Genomic DNA, 17,652 nt, shown 5'->3' on the forward strand with positions numbered 1-17,652 from the left:
TCTGTGGTGGGGAGAGAGAAGCTGGGAGATTAAGAGGTGCCCACCCACAGAGAAAAACAAGGTCCACCTGGTGTGGCCACTTGACCAGCAAAATGGAGATCTGCTTCATTCACGTAAAAAGGCTATCTATGGCAGTCCACATATGTAGGTCACCAGAGGAGCACTGAGAACAGGGTGGGGGTTAGGGAGGATGGGGGGATGGGGGAGCAGAGTAAGCCCATTTAAGACTGGAGGTCCTTCAGCAGTGTCGGTGAAGTCACAGCCCTCTGCGTCGTACAAGGCTCTGTCGCATCTGCCAGCTTTCGGCTCCGTTGGACAGCAGGGCGGCTTTAGCGGAGCCCCCTCATTTACCTCCTCCTCTTCCTCCCTGGGCCAGCTGCAGGGGCAGCCGAGCATGACGTGCAGTGGAGACAACAGATTCCTCTCCTCCTCCTCTCCCCATGCAGAAGAATGGTGGGTCGATAACACCAGATGATCAAAAATGAGGAGTGAGAGACAAAAAAAACTAAAGTGGAGCAAGAAAAACCCAGCCGATTTTATAATAACAAATAGAGAGTGAATTAAAAAATGGTGGGGTTTTGGAGGTGCTGGTAGCTGGAGAGAATGCTGATTTCAGTGAGGCTCAGGTGCTGGAGGAGACAGAAGAGAGCAGAGATCCCTCTTAATAACGCTTTATTAACTTCTGCTAATGGAGGAAGATGAGAATAAGCCTTGTGAAATGTCTAGACAAAGCAATATGCTGAGATAAATGGGACCTGATTAGAGGGGTCAGGTGTGTGTGTGTGTATGTGTGTAGGAATGTGGTGGCATTTGTAGAGATAGTGTAGACACCAGGTGACGATCACTGACGACAACCTGAGGGAGGGAGGCTTCCCCACCTAGCAACACCTCCTCAAGCTTAAAGCTCTCACCTGCTTTCACAAAGAAATTATATAAAAAAGCGCTGACCAGTTAAGTCTCCATTTTTCTGTGAATGGGAGGTATGTTTCTCTCAGATGGAGATATCAGAGTGCCACTACATGATACCTTGGCGCGTCTCTGTCCGCAGCAATAGAATAAATGGGGTCTATCGTTTGTTGTTTTTCAAGTAGGGCCATATAGAACATGAATACCTCTCAGCATTGACCCATCGGCCTCCCAACCTCTGCTCAACCCCTGAGTGAACTTGCAGCTGCATCTCTCCCTATTTAACTAACACAAATCACTGCTTATTCACAAAACGCCTTTTGATTGAACTCTGTGGGTCAATTGATTAATTAAAGGCGGCAGACCTATGATTGGGAATGAAGGGCTGAGGGTTCTGGAGGAAGCAGGCTGTTAGAGGCGCTGAGCAGGGCCACATAATGCCTTTATGAGTACATTGCCTTCACCTAATGTTTTCATTTCACTTCAGATCATTTGTTTACAGTTGGATGGTGATTCCGTTTCCACACACTCCATACACTTCACCCAGCGCTAACGGCCTCGCTGCGGGCCCCAATCTCCCCGCTGTCTGCCAATCAGACCTAGAAATTACCATTAGAGCCACACATCCAGTCCACTTGAGATGACTAATCAGAGCGGCGGCCGCCCAACGCCTGTCATGCCGTCCGCGTTGCCTGGAGCTCAGCTACGGATCATAAGCAGGGACTATTATCCCCCTGGTCTTCACATTTCCTCAGCCCTGAGAGAGCTAGAGAGAAGGTGGAATGTACAATAGGGAAGGTGTTTGCAAGGTAGTTTTGTGACAACTTTGGCCGAGCGCATGGTATGGCTTCCCTGACGGCTATATTGGCATGGATATGCCAATCACCTGCCCCTCCTAACATCCCTCCCTATACCTCCTCTACCACCCACTGGGCATGCTGTGTCGGTGAATTCATTTGCTGGGGGCGGCAGCTCATGTGCCTGTTTTCCAAGGGGACTGTCTGCCGAGCCCAGCTACCTCTAATGAGAGTGTGAAATGAATGAATAAATCGCATCATTATTGTGTTTTCCTTTTCAACATCCAAGGCAACCTCAGTCATGTTAGAATCACCATCCACTCAGCTCGTGGGCCCCCACAGTTCCATTTCCTCCTGCCCAAAGATGAAAAGTCCCCCACTGAAGACAGATAGGAAAATGATCTAAGCGCAGCGACAGGCTTTAAATTTACCTGTGACGAGGCAATTTTAGTTATTTGAGGACACAATAATGGGTAAAAGGACTCCAGCAGTTCTCCACTAATCCAAGCCTGAGGACCAAAGTAAACACAAACCCCAGCAATATGGATTACTGTATCTAAGCCCATCTCTCTCTAATTGAATTCTGCCTATTGGGCCTAACCTGATGTTTGGATCAATCTGAGCTCCCCACCTCTCTACCTATATCTCCATAGCCAAATGTTTATCTACAGCTCATCCTTCCGGCTTATCACCCAATATATCGCTTTGGCTCCCTAATTCTCCTCACTCAATCCCCAACAAGGCACATCTTAAAACTGTGTATCCATATGTGCGATGTGTAGATTCCACAAAAAAGAAAGACACCAGAGAATGTGGACCAGAAAGTCAGGGAGGTCAGTGGATGAAGGTTAATTTTACACTGGACCAAAAAATAATAATAATCTGGGATTAAAATAACTTCTTTCAGAAGGGTAGACAGCACTAACATTTTTATAAAAACAAAAAAACTTTATTTAATGAGGCAAGTCAGTTAAGAATAAATTATTGACGACCTACCCTGGCCAAACCCGGACAACTCTGGGCCAATTGTGCGCCACCCTATGGGACTCCCGATCACGGATGAATGTGATGGGACTGTAGTGACACCTCTTGCACTGAGATGCAGTGCCTTAGACCGCTGCGCCACTCGGGAGCCCGAATGCAGTCTTACTTTAAAAATTCATCTTCCTTTGCTGGGAATGTGATACAAAATTGCATAAATATGACAGCACTTCCATGTCATTGGATTTTTGCACGTTGATAACATCTAATCGGAATACAGGCGTTCCCTGCAGGAAGTTTTTGTTTCAAGAGTCCCCACAGTAGCATCGTCAGGATTTTTGATTCATGTATTTCAGTGTATTCACTTCTGGGTTTTATGGGAATAGGATAACAAGAATACTAAATGAATTAATTGAATGTGATTCCCTACTGTAAACAATGTCTGTAGTACATCTGTCTCTGCTGAGGGAGTCATAAACATCATACATTAGTAAATGATCTTTGAAGCCATACTAGACTACACCATACACACAGCACTCTCAATTCTATGTAATTTCTCCTCAAATGGCTTTGTTCCAACTCAAACCCCGATCATTTGGCCTTGCCTCCAACTTATTAGAGTAAAATGCCACATTGTGATTGACAGCAGAAATGTACAATGCATCCCCCTCCATCTCGCCGCCAGTTGTCCTTCCTCCTGGAGACAGAGACACATGCTCTTGCCCTTCATCGCCACACGCTGATCAGTCACACACTAACCACTCCACCACTCCCTCTCCCACTGACAGTGCCGGGGCCATGATTGACGCATTTAATTATCTGGAGCGCAATCACTAATTCGACTACCTCACAGAACCGTGCTGTGAGGTGCATCAATTAATTAGTAGGGCATAAAGCAGAAAGCCACAGTGCATAATACTCAGTCGTGGCATTTTCCTGAGTTTCTTTCATTAGGTATGAGGATAAGCTAGCTAGTTGCTTCGCTATACTGACTCCCTGCACTAGTTATCAATCTCTTTTGTTTCTACCATTACTTCTAGACTGGACTTACATTTACATTTACATTTACATTTAAGTCATTTAGCAGACGCTCTTATCCAGAGCGACTTACAAGTTAATTTTTTACCTTTATTTAACCAGGCAAGTCAGTTAAGAACACATTCTTATTTTTTCAATGACAGCCTGGGAACAGTGGGTTAACTGCCTGTTCAGGGGCAGAACGACAGATTTGTACCTTGTCGGCTCGGGGGTTTGAACTCACAACCTTCCGGTTACTAGTCCAACGCTCTAACCACTAGGCTACCCTGGACTGTGGGGACTAAGTGGCTGACAGGAGGTGAGGTGAGGCTGGACAATTATGAGGATGTGATGCATGAAGCGTTTGACTAACTTTAACTACAGCAAGGTGAGGCCACGGCTGAGGCCCTAAACCTCATCTATTTCTATTGTGCTAAACACAAATCAGATGGAAAAATAATGGTCTTCTGGGGAGCACTGATGGCACTGAAATCACGCCATATTGTCATCCCCTTTTGAGATAGGTAACATACTGTATGATATTCCCTGGTACCCCACAAAAGACTAAAATGGATGAGTTAGAGATTTAATGGATTCCTTTGCTATGATATACTTAGCTTTATGACATCATACTGGGACCTGATTACATGTTATCATGTTCTGAAGGTCAACTTCAAATCAATGGTCATTATAATCTTATCTATTATGATATTATAATAATTAATGACATAGGAAAATAGTACTGAGGAGATTGCGGGTCACCACGTCAGTCAGTCCCATATTAACTTTTCAATTATTTATCATTAATTGACTACTTAATAGAGCTTAATATGCCAATTATAAGGTCACTTTCCTGATGTTTGGTCACCTTGATATTTCATTGCATTCCAACACACACACAGATGTACACACAAGTATCGTAATACGAGCTTGGTTCTATAGTCCTTTTTGTTGCCATTTTGTTATTGGCATAGCCTTGTTCTATTTGATGTTCTCTACCTACAGTATATAGTACTCTAAATATCCCAATGCATGTTGTTAAGTTCAAAAGAACACAAGAAACAAAATTGCTTACACCATTCAAACCAATGAGGGTTTGGAAATGAAAAGTAAATTGTCAGAATCATCTTTTAGCAGATAGAAACTTATAGTCCAAGCTCTCGTGGTAGATAATAGCCTTTAAATGATGTTTGCTTGAAAGCAAGATAAGACACTTTGCTATTCTTAATTTATTTCTCTTCTGAAATATTCTGGATCTCTTCAGAGGGATTCTTTGAGCACAGAATGTCTGAAGCAGTCTGACTAACTGACACTTCAAATGAAAGGGCCTGGAGATGGACAAATGGTTAGCTTGCCAGCCAAGAATAACTCACTTTTGATATGCAGATGTAAATTAACTGGTATTACACCTGAAGCCTATGCACTGAAAGGCTTTAAGCGAGCTGTTCAGAAAATCAAATTCATTCGAATTGCTTTTGTCTTCATCCCAGTTACTGACAATTACATTTGATGTAGAACAAGCATTTTGAAAGACAGTCCATAAGAAATTAGGGTAATCATCATGGAACATTTTTTTTTCGTGGCAACCAGGAAAGAATCCACGTCTTCATGACAAAGCTACAATTCTATGTATTAGTGATGGGCCAAAACGATGAAGTTCGAAGTTAGATTTTTTTTATAGATTCAGACTAGGTTCAGACTAGCCTCAAGCTTTTTCTCTTCTCTCCTGCCTGAATAATTAGATTAATTGTCTGAGCTGCACATTACATCATGTATTGGCTTTTCTGGATACTTCATCAATGTGGACAAAACTGAATCCCTCAGCCACAGCTTGCAAAGATATAGCAATAGTTAGCAATAATGAACATTTCATAAAGTGGCTGTGGAATCCATTCGATGAGGCATTGCATTGATGTCTTTATCTTCCCTCAGAATGTACGAACCCATTTTCCTCACCCGGCCCACTGCTAAAACAAATAAGCCAACATATCCACCAGGACCTCTCTGCAATGGGATGGCTGCTGTTCTTATGAAGATTTGTCTCTGAGACTGTAAATACATGGAGCAGGAAAGATAAACACCGCAGCCGCGGGAAACCTGTGTATTTATGCCCGCTCTCGCGCTGCTCGTTAGTGGAACAGGACAGTTGCTGAGGCACAATCAAGACGGATTGCTTCCAATGATGAGTTAAAAAAATTACAAATGGCAACGAGAGACAGCCTCATAGACACACTCTCTATCATCAGCCAAAGGGCAGAAAGAAAAAATATTGTTTCTACGGAATACAGACATTCGAGTATCTAGTGCCAGAAACCTTTATTAAATCTTTCTGACCTGCATCTTTCTTTCAGTTGGCATAAAATCAAGTCAAAAGAGCTTTAAGGCTTCAAAAGTTAAAGAATGGATTCTTAAGTCATGTTCTGTCCTAAGTTAATTCTGTTTCCACATTTTTATAATAGACAGGAAGGAGGGCTAATGGAAATGGCTAGCCAGACACCCTTTTGAGTTTAAGTGTTCAAATGTAGTAGAGATAAATATAAAGTTGGCCTATCATATTTTATTAGGGCTTTTTGCTGTAAACAATGGGACTAATCTGACCAGCGATTGTGATTACTGTCATGGAAAAAGAGAGTACCATGGGCTTGTTTCCAAGGTAACTCCAGTTGAATAGACATAACAGTTCACTTAGCATAAAATGCAAGGTAACACTGCAGTCTCTCAGGCCGTGTATTGATTGAAAACCCAGAGGCTATCTTTGCAAACTTTACTTCTTTTTTTAATTAATTTTTTTAGAAGCTTTGAGTTTTTCACAGTGACAAGTAAAAACATAAAAGATATGGTAATGAAAAATGGGGAGAAGGAGTGTGAAGATCAGATGTGTCTGATTGAAATAGAAGGGCCCCTTCTGTTTCCCCAGCATTGCAATTAGGTTCTCTCTCTATGAACTTCCTCCCTGGCTCTTCAGGCCTCTCCATCACACAGTGCAATGTGTAATGGCAAGGCTTCTAGGAGATATCACAATGGGGTTGTAGCTGAGACATTAAGACCAAGCACTTTCTTGGAATAGTTGTGTAGTGAACCTCTTGATGCTTTTTAAAGGGAATATGTTTTTGCTAGAGATGGACCTTGAAAGGTCCAGTCACAATATGCTTTTATTGGGATTGATCAGATTCATTATTGAGAGATGAGATCTTTGGCCAGCCTCGGTTGAGTTGCTTGATGGATGTGCTATAGAGAGGGCCTTCCTTCAATGGACACATCATACATTTAAAGGGAGAGTCCAATTTTCCATTACATGCTGTGTCACAACAGGTTGAGAGCCACACAGCCCTTTGTCAAGCCATAGCTCATATTTTGTGGGTTGATGAGATAAAAGATACGGCTTTCATGGCATATTGGGTTCAAGGCACTGAGCGACTATCTCCTTTTTGACAAATATTTAATTGAAAGACAGATGAAGTGTTTTAAAATAAGCCCAAAGGCATAACTGCTGTGTCATGAAAAGTGAGGAAATGTGTACAATTTACGTTCAGGGTCTAATAAATAGAGATAACAATATGTCAAGTTCTGAACTATATGCAGTGATATTTGATCAGCCTACTAAAGCTGTCAACCCCAGGATTGTAAAGAGAATGAAATATTATCAGCATCACACATTCTTCTGTGTGGAAGGCATTTTTTTTTCTACTAAATGTATCTTGGAGCACATGCAACACCTTGTCTACAGGGAGTTTGTTTTGAAAATGTATTCACCCTGAAAAGTGTTTTGTGAATCTTATTACTGAGAAATATAGAGATGACAAAGTCAGCGAGCTTACGTAGGGGGTGCTAATCCCCAAACACTTAAACTGGATAAGGACACTAATTTGTCAGCTGTATTTAATTGTTACAGTAGACAGGAAAAGGTATACTGGGAAATTGGGAGTTTGTGATAAATGGTGTCAGCGATTAAATGTAAGCGTTGATGGTGGCTCTTTAGTTCAGCTTTATAATGCTAGCAGTGCTCAACATACTAAGTTGTCCCATAATGGGTCTCTCCCTTGTCGACCTGTATTGTTCTACAATGTGTTCTTCCTTTGCCGACTTGCTGTGTCCAAAATAACAATGGGAATAAAGTATTGCTGTATTTTCTGCTGCTTCACAGTTGGGCCTGGTTTGTCCCAATGACAATTAAAAAGTTGACCTTGCCAAATGTAATTGATTGACACCATTCTCATTTAGCCACAATTGAGTATTGTTTGAGAAGTGCAACACAGAAGCGCAAATGTAGCTCAAGTTGTTGAACGTTTTCTACAGCATGCTGTTGATGTGTCAAATTCTTCAAGGTTTTTCTCTCAAATCTAACATAAAAAAAGTGCATTAATTTCTCAGTGGGACAAAAAGTGTTCTATATCAGATGCTGGGTTCAGTCTGCCTAGTGTTTGGCTGATTGAACAAGAGTGGAGGGTGTAGGAGAGAGAGAGAAATGTATCCTCAGCGACTTTGATTCCTTCGATTGATTCTCCTGCTGCAAGTACAAAAGACTCTAAAACACAGCCCAAGGCCGCCAGCCAGGAAGGAGGGAGAAAGAATAGGGGGGAGGTAAAAAAAATCATAGACCAACTTTACAAATCAAAATACATTTTTGACTCTTTTTAGGAACAAAGCCGGATGGAGATGGCTCAAGTTAATACATCTCATGTTCAGTGTGTGATCAGCCAGGGGGTCAGGTCCATTAAAGCACATCTGAGGAATTCCAAAAGGATCCTGAAAGGTTCCTGGTGGCTCTACAGGGGTCTGCTATAATGAATTATTGTCTGAGAGGAATAAGCAAGAGAGAGCACCACAACTCATATATTTCTGGTGAAATAAGACTGCTAATGCTCCCATGCTCCAAGAGAAATGGGAATCCAATCCTGGCCTATACTCCTCATGGATGGCATCAGAAGTTGGAAAGCGGGAATAACTGACAGCTCGTTACTTGGCAAGGAGATGAGATGGATAGGAGGGTTGATGAGACATGGGTGGGCGTAAGGTAAACCATTCAAACTTATGCTCCCAGCCAGAGCCAGGTGTACTACAGTGAAAGCCATGATGGTGATTACATCACTGTTGTCACCAAGGCTCCTAATTGTCTACGCAGGAAGAATCTCTCTCCATAGATGGCCTTTCCCTCACACTACCAGAGGAGAATCTAAGAATCTATGACAAGAAGATTGATCAATACAATGCCATGCAGTCTAAAAATCATGTTTTATCATGAAGGCAGCAGTAATGTGGCTTATGTTATTGTTTATAGTTTTCCGAATATCATGTTATTGGAAATGGTATTACCAAGCAAAGGTTAAAAATGATCCTCTGGCAATGGGATACGGGACTCATTAAAATAGATGCTTGTACTGTTGACGCTTTCTCTCGCTCATAAAAAGCCCATTTAATGCCCTCCAGACAGCGGATACATCCATTTTCCTCTTCTTCCCCCATCTCTGCTGCTCCCTTAGCGAGGACCTCGTCTCATTTTTATCCGCTGGCCGCCGTGACATTGAGAAAGGCCCCTAATCAAAACATTTGTCTTTCTTTCAACCGACGCTCAGATAGGTGAATGAGAGCTGACACCAGAGGGAGACGTATTTGTCCCAATCAGTGGCCGCCACAGTGTCACCACCAGGCGAGTGTTCTGTGTCGGCGGGATACTGATGAATCCGCCACTTAGCCTTGATTTGGGGGAGCTGCTCGCCACAGAAAAACTGGCAGGTTAAATCAAAACAACGACAACAGCGCTGCCATAGCCATTACCACCAAGAAGCCATCCCACCACCATCACCATGAACTCTGACATAATGATCCCATGCTTATTTATTGTCATATAAGCTGTGATAAGGATTTGGATATTGTGACAAATAATGACAAATCATTTGTTTCTTTGTTTTGCTTAGTTTTTCTCGTGTGTGTGTGTGTGTGTGTGTGTGTGTGTGTGTGTGTGTAGCCACCACCAGGTTACAACAGCCTGCAGTCCCTTTTGTTTTCTCCCAATACGTGGCATCGTGTGGCATTAAGTTAAGTACAGAGTTCCATCTCCCAGCTGTCACTAGACATCACCAAATGGACCACATTACATGGTTTTATCCTTTAAGACGGTATGTTGCCACATTTGTGTTGTCAGAGCAGCCTCGCACTAAGTGCAACTGCTCTCCAATCTAGTCGTGATGCATTTGTAACGCTTCACTCTTCCCCTGCCAGTAGAAAATAGACTTCCCTCGTATGGCAGAGACAGACACACAGAGAGAGGGAGAGAGAGGTTTCTGGGTCAGAGTTCAACTACATTGTCCCGATGGGGACAATGTTTGTGTAACCATTAGAGCTCTCTTATCTCAACTCAAGTCTGGGGGTTGAGGACTTGTAGCACATAAAGAATGCAAGTGATGGAAGTGTCGCTAATGTAGTTCTTTGACTTGAGCAGCATCCATCTCCCAACACTATCTGTAGCATTAGAGAGGAAAGCCTTTGTGAGACTGGAGATGAGAGGCAGACTGCAGGTAGCAACCTGTCAGAGACAGGGCTGTTATTACAGGACGAGGGGGAGAGGAGGCTTTATCAGAAGATGTGTATGAGGCTGCTGACATGAGATAGCATCCTGAGTCAAAGCAGCATTACACCACACCTTCGCTAAAAGGAATCCATTGAGTTCGTAATAAAGAGATCCATTTCAGTCCTGGGCGCTATAACACATGGCTAAAGAAAGTCATTATCCCTCAAGTGCACACTTCACCATAAGTGTATATAAGGTAAAAATAATTTAATGTGGACCTCCTTCGTCTTTCTTTGAATCCTTCCCTGACAGCATTGTATTAATGTTTTACTGAAAATGTGGTAAGGTGGGTTAAGATTACTGAAAAAAAGACAAGATTATGGACTTTCCCTGAATGTCTGGACATGGTCTAGCATTTATGTGCTACAGAGGAGGTGATGTGGTAAGTTGTAAGTTGGTGGTTGAAGATATCTCTCTAGTGGTGTGGGGGTTGTACTTTGGCAAAGTGGGTGGGGTTATATCCTTCCTGTTTGGCCCTGTCCGGGGGTGTCCTCGGATGGGGCCACAGAGTCTCCTGACCCCTCCTGTCTCAGCCTCCAGTATTTATGCTGCAGTAGTTTGTGTCGGGGGACTAGGGTCAGTTTGTTATATCTGGAGTACTTCTCCTGTCCTATTCGGTGTCCTGTGTGAATCTAAGTGTGCGTTCTCTAATTCTCTCTTTCTCTCTTTCTTTCTCTCTCTCGGAGGACCTGAGCCCTAGGACCATGCCCCAGGACTACATGACATGATGACTCCTTGCTGTCCCCAGTCCACCTGGCCGTGCTGCTGCTCCAGTTTCAACGGTTCTGCCTTATTATTATTCGACCATGCTGGTCATTTATGAACATTTGAACATCTTGGCCATGTTTTGTTATAATCTCCACCCGGCACAGCCAGAAGAGGACTGGCCACCCCACATAGCCTGGTTCCTCTCTAGGTTTCTTCCTAGGTTTTGGCCTTTCTAGGGAGTTTTTCCTAGCCACCGTGCTTCTACACCTGCATTGCTTGCTGTTTTGGGTTTTAGGCTGGGTTTCTGTACAGCACTTTGAGATATCAGCTGATGAACGAAGGGCTATATAAATAAATTTGATTTGATGTGGGCTAAAGGTTATAGAATGAGATGACATGTCAATGTGTCACGGGTGTCGTTGGAAGTAGACCAAAGTGCAGCATGGTGAGCGTACATTTTCTTTATTTTTAAAATGTCGCCAACAAAACAACAAACGAAATTAACAACCGTGACACTTACGGGGCTAAGTGCCACAAACAAAGTTAACTACCTACAGTGAAAGGAGGGAAAAAGGGCTACCAAAGTATGATTCCCAATCACAGACAACGATAGACAGCTGTCCTCGATTGAGAACCATACCCAGCCAACACATAGAAACACAAATCATAGAAATAAAGGACATAGAATGCCCACCCAAATCACACCCTGACCAAACCAAAAAGGGCAGGCCGTGACACAATGGCAGAGAGTTCTGAGTTCTGTCTCAGAGAGGACCAGACAGGGTTGGCAATTTCTGGCAACTCCCTGGATGTCTTCTTCAAATGGGTTTTTACAGAAGCGCATATCCATGCCCAAATGGGACCAAACACATATCAATTTGGATGTGCTATCATGCTGCTACCTTGTACACGACACCGTTTTCAGGAAAATCACTCAATCAAAACAGAATTAGCTTTTCAATGTAACGACTTTACAGCAATTGCGAGGACATAAATCACACCTGCCTTCAAATAAATAAATGGGAATTCAACATATAAAACATATTATATAAAAGAGGGAGCTTGCAGAAAATGAAGCCATTTATATTTTATGTCCTTAACAGTACATTAACAAATGCCATTAAGTGCACAGCTGTGCCTTATTCTGTGGGCACAGCATTTAGGCAGTGACGTAAACGAGAGGGTAAAGGTTTGCCAGAGACTCTGTGGGCAAATAGCTCCAGAATGCATCAGTATTAATCAGACGTGAAATAGATCAATGGAAATGCTCCTCTTTATTCTTGCATTTTTCACCTGAGAGATGCGTGCTTATCCTACCAGTTATCCTACCAGTTATCCTACCAGTTCCAGGGTGATCTTCAAAACACTGTTTATCAAACTACTGCGTTTCAGTGAAGGAGAAAACATATTATGCAATAGCTGGATTCAGTGAGAGAGCCAAATGTCACCATTTTGCTAGGTGAAGGTGTTGCTCTTAAGTCAAACCCACCCTAAAAAGATTTTGTTCTCAACATAAAAGTTATTCTCTTTCTAAATAAAAACATCCCACTAGTATACTGTTGAAAGTGGAATCTGCACTATAGATTACCACTTTTCCAAAAAGGCAGGGACCTGTATCTCACCGCACATCTCAATCTCCAGTCATTTCAAAGGTACTACAACACCCACACTTCTCCTCCCTGACTGCATGGTAACCAGCAGAGCCTTGGGGGCATCTGGAGAATGACGAGGGTTTTAAGACTGGGCATTGTCTGGATAATAGTGAACAGAGAGAACCAGTCCTCTGAGGAGTGCTAGAGGTTTGATGTCGTAGCTCAGGGGAGTCTTCTCCCAAGTTACCCTCACTCACTCTGGGCTGCAGGCCTTCCCTCTGGGTGCCCATGTCAGATCCCCATCCACAACTGGTGCATTGGAGTGTGAAGCCATAGGACAGCCTTTTTGCACGGTTCCCCACCTTCTGACTTCAACTCCCCACCTCTTGAAAGTTCTGTTGCCGGAAGCGCTGCCTGGGGCAATAATTCAGCTCCCGAAAGTCAGAGTTTTGAAACCCATCTACAGCATCTTACTCTTCCCCTTGCTAATCTGATGTCTCCTTCATACTCCTGTCAATCCCAACATGTCATGTATTTTAGACATGCTCCTGCGAATCAACACGCATGGCATGAGCTCACTGGCTCACACACACAGCTTCCAACAAAGGTAAACTTTAGCTTTGTCGGGTCCTGTCTGACTAATGGTATTGAAGTGATTATACACCCGACCAGCTGTGACGGAGGTAGTCCGGGCACCGCAGGACCGGAAAGCAGAGTTCAGACACTGCTTGTGCACCACTTTCTACCTCAGTGGGCTTGGGAGGTTCCCTAACTGTCTCATACACAGTTAATTATCACTTGTTAACTGTGTACCTAACAATGGTTTAATGTCTGTGTGACCGAATGGGCCCACGGTTCCAGTCTCATTAACACTGCAGAAGGAGGATGGTCCCTGGTGAAGAATCCTGCTCGACATAGATCTTCTTGGACTTGATGAGGGTAGGAAAAGGCCAGGAGTGAACAGTGAAGTGGGAAAATGTTTAACAATGGCCTTGTCTCTATCTAATGAGAGAGCAATGGGGATATACTGTACTGTATCCGACTCAGAATCCAGAAGTTAGTCTTAGAAATTGTGCCATCCACTTCCCTCCACAGAGGTTATATATACCTCATTATGTCGCAATGAGATCCATTTAAACCTGTTGATGATATAGGAAGCCTTGCTCTCCTCTCCACTGGAATGTGTGCCTACTGAGGTATGTGGCATGTCTTAAACACCCTAAGTGGTGATGATGACGTGTTCTAAACCAATTAGCTAGAGGGCTTCACGAGGAGAGGGCGACCATTATGACTGGCTGGAGCTGGAGCACAGAGAGCTGACAGGCCTGTTAGCCTAGCCTAACTGGTGACTCATTCATTTAACCTCCTACACTAAACTCCTGCACTAGGAGGATATATATATATATATCCCATTTAGCAGACGCTTTTGTCCAAAGCGACTTACAAGTCGGCTGGGGCCACTACTTTTACATATGGGTGGTCCCAGTGGGAAACGAACCCACGACGCTTGGCGTTGCAAGCGCCATGCTCTACCGACTGAGCCACACAGGACCCCTGATATTACCCTTCCTCACTGTCACACAGGTTAAAGCAGCTATAGCCCTGCTAACTTGCAAAACGCCACCTATCACACCCACAAGTGGGCAGATTCTGCATGGTGTAGCAGTGTAACCTCAGCAGCCACTGATGGAGCTAATGTAGCCTTGGAAAGGTCAGATGGAGAGAGGGAGATTAAAACTCATGCCCTGCTCTGACAGCTAGTCTGACCTTTAGCAGGCTAATCCTTGCAAGAAGGATCCTGCCCAGACATGTCTGTGCTAGCTCTCCTGCCTCCCTCCCAGGCACAGGGGCACTCACCTCACCTCAACCCAAATGTGGACTGGCACACAGTGTGAAAATGCTGCTGTGAGGGGGAACACTGTTCCAGCCAGGCTGAGTGAGTTGGACTGGTGCCCTGGGGTGGACTAACATGTCTCTGCTCTGCTGCCTTCCACTTGTAGGACATAGTGTATGTGGCTTGTCTACTGTAGGTGACGAGCTAGAGCACAGCTAGGTGAAATTAGCAGTGGGAACAACAGGCATACTAACAGTGAATAGGATGCTCCATTAAACTACCCAGTGTTGGCATATGCCGGTATGACTACTTCAGGTCATGTACTGTAGGCTTACAACATTAACATAGCTAACATGTTTCAGTCTGAAGCCATTAAGGACATGTTAGGACTTGAGGAGCAGTGGGAGAATAATGATGAGTGGTCTTACTGGAGAACAACTCAGAGATAACAAAGATGATGAGTGACACTGCCACAAACCACGCTTTCGCGATGTTCTGTAAATGAGCAGGCTACTGTATGTAGCTGTTTACAGTGCAAAGCTGAAGTCCTTGTTTGTCCTTGTCTGTATACTGAAAGAGGCGAAGCATGTCTCTGTTAGTTCCCAGTGTGTGACAGGGAGCTAGGCGAGGAGGAGAAGAGGCAGGAGAGGAGATGTGTGCGACACCCTGGCGGTTCCTGTTTTAACCCCTGTGGACTGCAGGTTGACAACTCTCTCCCACACCTGCATGGCTGGAGAGGAGAGAAGCAGGTTCTCTCTGTACTTACAATGTCACAACCTATGCTCCCTCTCTCACTTTCTCTCTAACTCTCTTTCACGCTCGCTCTCTCTTTCTCTCTCTCTTTGCTTTTCTCTTACACCCCACACCTGTCTGTACTGTTTCACCTCTTCACCCCTCTCTACCCCTCCCCCTGCTACCCCACTGGCCCTGGTGTGACCCAGCAATCCCCAGTCAAGGTGACAGGTGTCGTCATAGCTGCTCTCTTCAGCCCCCAATTAACTGAGCTTACCCTTGGCCAACAGCAGCCAAATGTGTACTGTAGGTGTGTAGGGGGGAGCAAAAGATGCAGCTCAGCTGTCCTTCACATTGTGCCACTAGTGAAAACCACTTTTTCCCCCATCTCCAATGCTTAAGGAAAACTAGAGGTGGCTCCTGAATAGTACATGAAGGCTAGGTAACCCTGAGGACTTCGGGCAGCCATCATAGTGCTATCAAACCATACTACCCATGCCAAAGTTGATATTTTCCTACCAAACCACCTAAAACATTGATCCAAACGAGATATAAGGAGGACTTTGATTGAACATTTTGTCATGGAGTTTCAAATTGCCTGCATCCACATGGATGTGTAAGACTTTGATTTACCGGCCAGGTATCTCTGGGGCCAAATAGAGTCCCAGTCAATAACAAACACAAGCAGGATAATGAACCAAACAGAGGACTAAAGAGTGGTTATCTGATTGAAATGCTTGAGCATGCAAGCGGGAATTCTTGATAATATGAGTGTGGCGTGCATTAACATATATCCCCTTGGAGTGGCGTCCCTATTACAGAGGTGTCCTCTTCACGTCCCTCTTTAACCTTGAAAAAACGGAATGAATAATGTGTTTCAGGTCATTCAAATGTGTGTTGAGCTATCTGGTGTTAAAAATACCTTCAAATACATTACAGAGATGGAGCACTAGACATAATGCTTGCTGGTTCAATTTGCAGGTGCAGTGAATAAAGTGTCCATGTTGACGGATGGGGACTGATGAGCCACAATAACTGAGATTTGACCACTAGGTCTAAACTGCTCTAAACTGCCTGCTGGTAGAGATAAGGGGAAAGTGGACAAATTAGCTTGAGAGTTTAATTAAAAACATAAAATTATTTATACAGGTCCACTGCCCACAAAATGTAATCTCTATTGACCAGAAACACCTCTTGTTTGTGAGAGTATTTAACATATCCATCCTTAAGGATTTCTGGTATCCTGTAACTACATGCAAGAGGTATGTGTTGTAATTATGCATAACATAATTTGTAACCCAGGAAATTCAAACTTTTATTTGATTAATAAAACATACATTCAAATCAAATTGTATTTGTCACATGCGCCAAATACTTAAATGAAATGAAATGCTTTACTTACAAGCCCTTAACCAACAACGCAGACGGATATTCTGCTGAGCTTTAGTGGCTCGTATGATGCTCCTATGGAAAAACCATCTGGTTTGTAGCTCGGGAGACACATCACGTTTCTGACTGGTGAGTGTTTAAGTCTTTTGAAATAAAGTGGAGATGGAACGCCTACTGATTTACTCCTTTCAGTGTCATATCGCTGTTGCAGGCATATTCATTGTCCCACCTCCCTGCTGTCTGAGGAAGCGGCATTGTTTACTTTCACTGTTCTGTGCATCTCTATCTCATCAGTGCTGAGTCTTTTGACGGAGGGGAGAAGAAAAAGCTCTAGTGTTTGGGAAGAAAAGGCCTAGACAGCTGGAGAGAGAGAGGTGAGGCTCTATAAGAATTAGATCAGCGTGGAGAGTCCAGACTGAGAATCAGAAGAAGCCCCCCTGTGGTCATATGAGGCTAGCGCTGAACGCTAGCTATCTTGCTAAACTGAATCAGCAGCAGGCCAGCAACACAGGGCATGCATACCAAGTATGCTAGCACGAGCATGATGGAGCGCAGCCCTACGGGAGAGAAGCCGACTTGTTTACGTTCATAAACTAGCTACTGGCCCTTTGACAGAGAGACAGACACCTTCAAACATGATGGGCTAATAACAGCAAATGTGTTAATTCTGACTGTAGGCTTGAAGATTGATGTGACAGACGTGAATCCACTCTCTGACTCCTAGGGGGCGCTAGGGATCGTATATGTGGACACAAATCTGTCGGCTGCTATTGCTCTGCCACAGCTCTGGGCAGTGTGAGTTAAATGCAGGGCCTTACTTGATGTGACTTGTCATCAGGAGAGTGGTCACACGGTAGGTGTAGATTATGTTCGCTCTCTTGCTCTCTCGCTGCTGTTCCCCATCGCAAGCCTCTGGTTTAACTTAACACTGCAATTTTTTCCTCTGGATTTCTATGATCAATGAATCAATGTGTTATTAAATGCCAGTCTAAGAGTGTAATTTGTCATGCAGAGGAAGTGTTCTCTTTTCTCCAGTCAGGCACAGCATATTGTCATGATCTCAAGGATCAAGAGTTTCCAATGGGAGACTCCATAGCACTCAGTAGCTACACTGTCTGACTACTAATG

At 43.8% G+C, this 17,652-nt stretch overlaps 1 protein-coding gene across 1 annotated transcript in view; it reads right to left on the reverse strand.

Moving 5' to 3' along the window:
* The window catches only part of LOC135553420 (kin of IRRE-like protein 3), a 105,481-nt gene extending 105,085 nt beyond the window's left edge, over window positions 1-396 (reverse strand). The window contains exon 1 of the mRNA XM_064985547.1: window positions 154-396. Coding sequence (XP_064841619.1) covers window positions 154-396 — 243 coding nt within the window. The remainder of the gene's footprint in view (window positions 1-153) is intronic.
* Between the last annotated feature and the right edge of the window lie 17,256 nt (window positions 397-17,652).

Source organism: Oncorhynchus masou, chromosome 13 (genome assembly GCF_036934945.1).
Source record: "Oncorhynchus masou masou isolate Uvic2021 chromosome 13, UVic_Omas_1.1, whole genome shotgun sequence".
In the NCBI taxonomy this organism is placed as follows: domain Eukaryota; kingdom Metazoa; phylum Chordata; class Actinopteri; order Salmoniformes; family Salmonidae; genus Oncorhynchus; species Oncorhynchus masou.